This window comes from Nematolebias whitei, chromosome 12, assembly GCF_014905685.2.
Source record: "Nematolebias whitei isolate Nwh7 chromosome 12, NemWhi1, whole genome shotgun sequence".
NCBI lineage: Eukaryota > Metazoa > Chordata > Actinopteri > Cyprinodontiformes > Rivulidae > Nematolebias > Nematolebias whitei.
In genome coordinates this window covers 45717985-45725808 of record NC_056509.1, presented here as the reverse complement: position 1 = coordinate 45725808, position 7824 = coordinate 45717985, and the positions used below count along the sequence as shown (strand labels likewise).

General features: G+C 40.0%; 1 protein-coding gene across 1 annotated transcript in view; it reads left to right on the top strand.

The window, feature by feature from the left end:
• The window catches only part of gtf3c2 (general transcription factor IIIC, polypeptide 2, beta), a 33687-nt gene that overhangs the window by 3484 nt on the left and 22379 nt on the right, over positions 1 to 7824 (top strand). The window contains exons 5-9 of the mRNA XM_037685663.1: positions 3356 to 3531; positions 3748 to 3833; positions 6272 to 6349; positions 6889 to 6990; positions 7066 to 7293. Coding sequence (XP_037541591.1) covers positions 3356 to 3531; positions 3748 to 3833; positions 6272 to 6349; positions 6889 to 6990; positions 7066 to 7293 — 670 coding nt within the window. The remainder of the gene's footprint in view (positions 1 to 3355; positions 3532 to 3747; positions 3834 to 6271; positions 6350 to 6888; positions 6991 to 7065; positions 7294 to 7824) is intronic.

The following is a 7824-nucleotide window of genomic DNA, read 5'->3' as shown; positions in this document are numbered from 1 at the left end:
GTACTGTTAGCAGCATGGTCCTATTAGTAGAGTGGTTCTGTTAGCAGCATGGTCCTATTAGCAACATGGTACTGTTAGCGGCATGGTCCTATTAGTAGAGTGGTTCTGTTAGCAGCATGGTCCTATTAGCAACATGGTACTGTTAGCAGCATGGTCCTATTAGTAGAGTGGTTCTGTTAGCAGCATGGCCCTATTAGCAACATGGTACTGTTAGCAGCATGGTCCTATTTAGCAACATGGTACTGTTAGCGGCATGGTCCTATTAGCAACATGGTACTGTTAGCAGCATGGTCCTATTAGCAACATGGTACTGTTAGTGGCATGGTCCTATTAGCAACATGGTACTGTTAGCGGCATGGTCCTATTAGCAACATGATACTGTTAGCAGCATGGTCCTATTAGCAACATGGTACTGTTAGTGGCATGGTCCTATTAGCAACATGGTACTGTTAGTGGCATGGTCCTATTAGCAACATGGTACTGTTAGCAGCATGGTCCTATTAGCAACATGGTACTGTTAGCAGCCCCATCCTATCTCACTGATCTTCTGCAGCCATATGTCCCACCGCGCTCTCTGAGGTCAGCAGACCAGATGCTTCTCTCAGTCCCAGAAACCCGTCGTAAGCTCAGAGGTGACAGGGCTTTCTCTGTTGCAGGTCCACGACTGTGGAATGAGTTGCCACTGAGTGTCCGGCAGGCCCCCACACTCTCAGTCTTTAAGTCTCGCTTGAAGACCCACTTCTATTCGCTTGCCTTTAACACGGTGTGATTTGTTTTGGTCCGGTCTGTTCTCTACTCTGTTGGCCATTTTAGTTAGCTTCTGCTGCTATTTGTATCTGTATTTCTATTTTATGTTTTCCTGTCTGCTGTGCATGTTTGGTTCTTTTGTACAGCACTTTGGTTGGCCTTGTTGCTGTTTTAAGTGCTATATAAATAAATTGGTATGGTATGGTATGGTCCTATTAGCAACATGGTACTGTTAGCAGCATGGTCCTATTAGTAGAGTGGTTCTTTTAGCAGCATGGTCCTATTAGCAACATGGTACTGTTAGCAGAGTTTGATCCATGCAGGCAGATGGAGGATCATACTGACGGCCGCCATGACAGGCCAGAGCCTGAGCCCAAGGCTGGAAGGGGGCCGGGAACTGAACATCGATGGCAAAATGGCAAAAAAAAAAAAAAAAAAACTGTAGTATGAGTTTTTATAACTGCTTATTGTTGTTGCTGTTGTCCATTGTTGTCATCTTTCTTTGTTGAAATCAGGTCTCTCTTGTAAATGAGTCCTCGAGGCTCAATGGGATTTACCTGTATAAATAAAGGTTGATTGATTGAAAGTAGTGACACAGAAAACTCCAAAAGTGTGTCGCGGTCATACCCGTAGCGTGGGTGTACAGTGTAGATGCAAAATAAGTTAAAACAAAAGGAACAAAAAAAAGCGAGTCGAAGCGGAGCTCCCATCAGTGCTGCCATACTAGAGCTGTCATTTCTAACCCGAGCCCTAAGCCCAGTCCCACCCGACCCAAATTTGGCGGGCCGGGCCATGATAATGTGCTGGATGGGCAAGCCGGGTCGGTGTCGGGCTTTTAATTGGGTCAAGATCAGTCACGATCCAATTATATGATAACATGGCCTGCCAGCCGTACGCAGCCATTTCACCGCGAGCTGAGCGGACTTGAAAGAGTTAAAAAGTTGTTATCTGTATCTAAGTTATTATCTTAAGTTCAGTTACGCTTCAGATGGGACTGTACTGCCAGGCAGAGATCCATCGCTCAGATGGACGTTCAGCCGCTGCACTGAGCGGACGCTCGCGGCTGACGACCCAAACAGGTGAGATCCCAAAGCAGACGTGTGTCAGAGCAGGGTCTGTGAATAAATCAGAATGCAGCAGAAGCAGGGATTAAATTATCTTTTATGGCCATGAAAGGACAAACACCCCCCCAGCTCCGATCTTCTGCCCCTTTTATTCATCTGCACGTCCCCAACCGATAAATAAATTGATCTGTTTTCAGTCTTTTTGTTTCTTGGTAGGGAGCCGTTTACAAATTGAGCTTACAAGTTATTTTAAATGGGCACACATTAACCTTCAATATGAGAAAAATATTGTGCAGTTTCATGGGTCTTCATGTGCCTTTTAAAGTTCTGCTACAATATATTTACCCATCTAACCATTTTTATATATAGAATAGAATAGAATAGAATAGAATAGAATAGAATAGAAACAACCTTTATTGTTCCATGGATGGGAAATTCAAGTGTAACAGCAGCAACAGATAAAAAGATTCACACGAAAATTTCTTAAATGTTAAAATCAATATATAAAGAAATAATATAAACAATAACAATAATAATGTTCAGTAATGTTCAATATGTATTGAACATTGAGAATGGCAGACTATTTACAGTACAGTAGTATAGGCAGAGTGTGTACTTTATCAGAGGTCAGCATGTATTTAATACTTATTGCGTTTGTTGGGAGCAGTGATGGTTTTAGAGTCTAACAGCTGCTGGGAGGAAGGACCTGCGGTAACGCTCCTTTGTGCTTTTAGGATGCAGTAATCTGTCACTGAACGAGCTCTCCAATGACAGATTACTGCATATATATATATATATATATATATATCGAAATTTCATTTTCACGTTGGAAAAGCACTGCCTGTTTCCAGCAGCCAGTGTGTGGTACACCCTGTTGCACTCACATCTAGTGACATTTTAGAGTTGCCAGTTAACCCAGTGTGCATATTTTGGGGAGAAAACTGCAGTACCTGGACAAAACCCATGCATGCATAAGGAGAACATGCAAACTCCAGCAGTCCAGACTTGAACCTGCAGCCTTCCTGCTGTCAGTGCTGACCACTGCTTTGCCACCACTTTTGTAGTTTTAAAATTTTTTCAGACATTATTTTAGAGTTAAAATGTACTGTTGTACTTCTCAGCATATTTTTATATACAATACTATTTAAGATGTTTGCATTTGGCTGCACGGTGGAGCGTTGTCTCGCAGCAAGAGCATCCAGGGTTGAACTGCCGGCTGAGGCTTTCAGGGTTCTCCAGTTTTGTCCCACAGTCCAAAAACATGCATGTTAGGTGGTTGTACCTGTGGTGGGCTGAGGACCTGCTGACTGCTGGAACAAGCACCAACCGAACCCCTCATCCTCCCCACTCCTGATAACTCCTCTTGGTGAGGGAGGGAATACCGTGACATGCCTGTCCATGCATCAACACTGAGTGTATTAATGGTTTGGTGCAGGCTGTAGGCAAATATTTTATTTAGACATGTCTCATCTGGTCTCTTTAGGTTTGTTAACTCCTGAGTCTGCTTCACCTCTGCATGTTCTCATGTGTAATTCTGTTTTTAGGCCGAAAAAGAAAACGTCTCGACAGTGACTCTGGAGAGGATGAAGACTTTGTGCCAAATGATGATGAAGAGGCTGATGAGATGGAAGATGAGTTTGAAGAAAACGAGGACTCCGATTCCGACTCTGACTTTGAGGCGCACATGAGACGTCCAGCAGTTGTTCACGTCAACAGACATGTAAGCAGGTCTCTCACCTTTACAGCATTTCTTTGAAATTGGTGTCACAGTCTGAGCTTGTCTGATTTAAAGTTCGGAGCCATCGTTTGTCCGTCTCATCAATCTCTGTTTGAGTTTTTCAAGAGGACTTTTGCAACTTTTATCGTTTCCAAATGAATCATTCAAAAGTTTCACCTTGCAGGAAAAATACTCATCTATGTTGCTTTTCTCCTGCAGACATCCTCCGATACAAAACCCATAAATGGAGTAGATTTTAATATTATCCAAACGATTTGGGACTCGTCCGAAACAACAAAAAAGTTGTAAGTAGCTTCTGAAGCATGCTTCGTTTGTTTCGACTCGTGATTCCCCTGCAGAGCGACAGCATCAGGAAGACTCTTAGTTAAGGGACAGTGCAGCTCTTTCTGAAAGTTTAACTGATGTTTTTTTACCGTAACTGTTATTATTACTAATAATACAGAACAGTCTGTCCCCTCACTGTGATTGTGCTTCACTTTTCACAAAGATTTTTCAAAACTCAGATAAAAGTTTCAAACTACAGAAATTTTATTTTCTGCAAAAAGAAAAGCAGTGCTAGTGCCGATCAATGAGCGACTTTTTAAAGAAGCTAAAACTTATTTAAAACTAAAAGAAGCTAAACATTAGCGAAAATTTAAAGCAAGTTGAACATTAGCTAATGTTCGCAAAACCAAGCAAAATACTGACTAAAAACCAAAAGTGACTAAATGATGGTTAAAAGTAACACAAGGCTGACTAAAAGCTAAATCTAGCAAAAGGCTTTGCAGACTCTAAAGGTAGCAGAACACTAAATAAAAGCTGAAATAAGCAGAACATTAGCTAAATGCTAAAAGCAGCAAAATGATAGCTAAAACTAACACAAATATGGGTAAAAGCTAAATCTAGCAAAATACTTGGTAGATGCTAAAGGAAGCAGAACACTAGATAAAAGCCGAAACAAGCAGAACATTAGCTAAATGTTAAAAGGAGCTAAATTATAGTTAAAAGCACGACCTAAAAGTAGCGCAACTGACTAAAAGCTAAAATTCACAAAAGGCTATTTTAAACTAGCAAAAGGTTATCTAAACTCAAAGTAGCAAAGAGCTACCTAAAAAGTAGCACAAGGCTAACTTAAAGTTGCAAAAAAACTGGCTAATAAAGTGTAGATTACAGCTAAAAGTAGCATGACTGGCTAATAGCTAAAATTAGCAAAAAGCTTCCTTAAACTAGCAAAAGTCTTATCTAAATTAAAAGTAGCAAAAGGCTACCTAAAAAGTAGCAAAAGGCTAGCTTAAAGTTGCAAAAAACTGTCTAACAACTAAGTTTAGATAACAGCTAAAAGTAGCACAAATGGCTAAAACCTAAAATTAGCAAAAAGCTACCTTAAACTAGCAAAAGGCTATGTTAAAGTTGCTAAAAAACTGGCTAATAATTAAGTTTAGTTAACAACTAAATTTAGCAGAACTATAGCTAAAAGCTAAGTGTAGCTAACTGAAACAGATTTTCAAGAGGACAATGTTTTTGAATGAATTAAAGAGGAAAGTACTTGTAAATAAAACTGTTGAAAAGTATAAAAGTTATACAAAACAGAAGCCGCCTGTCTTCAGAATGAACATGTTTTAATAAATAAATGGCTTAAACATCACAAAGTGCAGAAATAGACTGAAAAAAAGAAAGGTTTATAATAATAATAATAATATTAATTTAGCATCCACACAATTAATTTTAGTCTAACCTTGTAACAACCTGCCCCCACCGTTGCGATGATAGGGGGATTAATTACATAACGCTAAATACGTCACGGGCAGTGTCTGAAGCTGACGGTGCTTAAAACTTATAATGGTTGAGTAGAAAGCATAACCTAATAAACAGAAAATAATTCACCCCACATGCAAAAAAAAAAAAACTCTCATAAACAACTGCTGATATTGGCCACGCAGGCTAACATTTAATGCCCTTTACACAATTTAAACAAACACATCAGTTGTGCACATAAACAACCCGAACGCTTCATTCCCCCCCAACATTTACATATCTGCAGACAAACCCCATAAATCAAAAACCAAGCTGCACCAACTTTCAGTCCGAATGTTCTCTTAGAAGGAAAGTTTGTTTCAAGTGGGATGAGGGAAACGCCTACTCAATCCATCCAGGCGTCGGCGCGCCGAAATAAAAAGAAGCGATCTCACCAGAAACTCAAGGTCCATTTAGCGTGCCTCCCCTGCAGTCCTGGGTAAGAAAAAGTTACTGATCCCCCGCGATCCCAACTCAGGGTGATAAACGGTCCACAGGCAGTCCAGGGCAACGGCCTCACGCTAAATCCTCCTCGGCAGGTGCGCACTCCAAGGCAAGAGAGGCCGACGCGGTCACTTCCTCCTCCTTTTAAGCTCTCTTCCCCAAAACGTATTTTTACACAGACAAATTTACACAAACAAATAAACAAGTTCAAACTTCCATTCAGAACACAAACATTACCTTACAGGGGACAATAATTAATAATAAATGGTCATAGTTTGCAGCGTAGACAATATATAAAATAAAAAAAAATGGAAATACATCTAACGCTGTATTAATCGGTCAGTGACCATTACAACCTTAAAATATTGTAGAAGTAAGCTCTGCACTGGGACTTTTTTCTTAAATTAAAATACCCTGAAGAACAGAATAGAGTTAAAATAAAAACTCTTGCTACTTGATTGTTTAGCTGATTGTTGTTTTCTCTTTGTGTGTTTTGTGGCTTTAGCCGAGAAGAGAATTACACCAGCTGGGTGTTCCCAGAATGGGTTCCTTCCACCAAAGAATGGGACCCGGTGCCAGAAAGGTTGTTGCTATTATTTATTTACTGTAGTAAAAAAAGATTTCTGTTTATTTGTTTTATTTTTGTGGGAAGTTCTGGTGGTGAAATAATTAGCAGAATGTTTGTGGTGGTATGTGATCATTGTAGTAGTGCAGGTAAAGGCTCGCCAAATATAAAGGTGTCACATCTCATTAATTTAACAACTTAAAGAAACACTTTTAAACAAAAACCGGTGGTGAATCCCCCTCTCTTTGAAAATCTTTAACTATGTAGCTGAAATAAAAAAGAGTTGATGGTGCAGTTAAGGTTCGGCTTGTAATTTTTAAATTATTACTTAATTTGCCGTGACTTCTGTAAAAAACTAAAATGATATGTTTATTGTTTGAGCTGTCATTTATTTCACATTACTTCTCTTAGACATAACTCACAAAAGAAATGATTTTATGAGCAGGTTAAGATTTTTTTTTATTTTTTTTTACTGAAATTAAAGATTTGTAGTGGTCTGACATGTTAAGATGTAGTTTCAGGTGAGACGTGTGAAAGATATGTATTTCTGATTTTAGTGATTTGGAGAAATACCTGCCTCAGGAAACTCAGTCAGCTGCATTCAAAGTGTCCAGAGAAGCTCTGTCGAAGGAGGAAACACCTGAGCTCAGACTCAGCAGGTGAGACCACTGAGCCGTTTGGTTCTGGCTGATTTAGAACAAATGCTGATTTGTTCACGTTAATGTTCCCGGCAGGTTTAAGTCTGTTCCAGCGCACAACGATCGCTGGGACATGTTTCTGTTTACTGGTGGACCCCTCTGGGCCGCAGAGTGGTGTCCGACCCCCGACGGTGCTCCAGCCACCCAGTACGTTGCTCTGGCGTGTCATCAAGGGATGGACGACTCGCACTTAGTGAACCAAACTTATGAAGAGCCTGGACTCGTTCAGCTGTGGGACTGTGGGAAACTGGAGTACGACAAAAGGTGCATCAAGATGACATCCTGAGATCTTTTTCCTGTCAGTCTATGGAAACATTCAGCTCATTCAGAAGATAGGTGCTATGACTTCTGTTTGTTTCGGTTGAGTCAGGTCCTCTGGAAGGGTTCCTCCTCAGACTGAAGAAGTCTTTTGGATAAAAGATGAAATGTTTCAACAAAGAAGAATCCATCCAGAGGACCTGACTCAACCTGGTTAGATTCATCTGCCTGGTTTATTGAGCATGCATCAGGACATGTTTGCTATATTTAGTCATTTGTTTAGCTTTAAGTCATCTATTTGCTAAGTTTAGCTTCTTTTGCTACTTTTAACTTATACCTATCCTTTTGCTACATTTAACCAGGTTTTGCCTACGTTTAGCTTGTAGCTAGCCTTTTGCAACATTTAGCTTTTAACCAGCCTTTTGCTACATTTAGCTTTTAACCAGCCATTTGCTAATTTTAGCTTCTTTTGCTACTTTTAACTTATAGATATCCTTTTGCTATGTTTAACCAGTTTTTGCCTACGTTTAGTTTCTA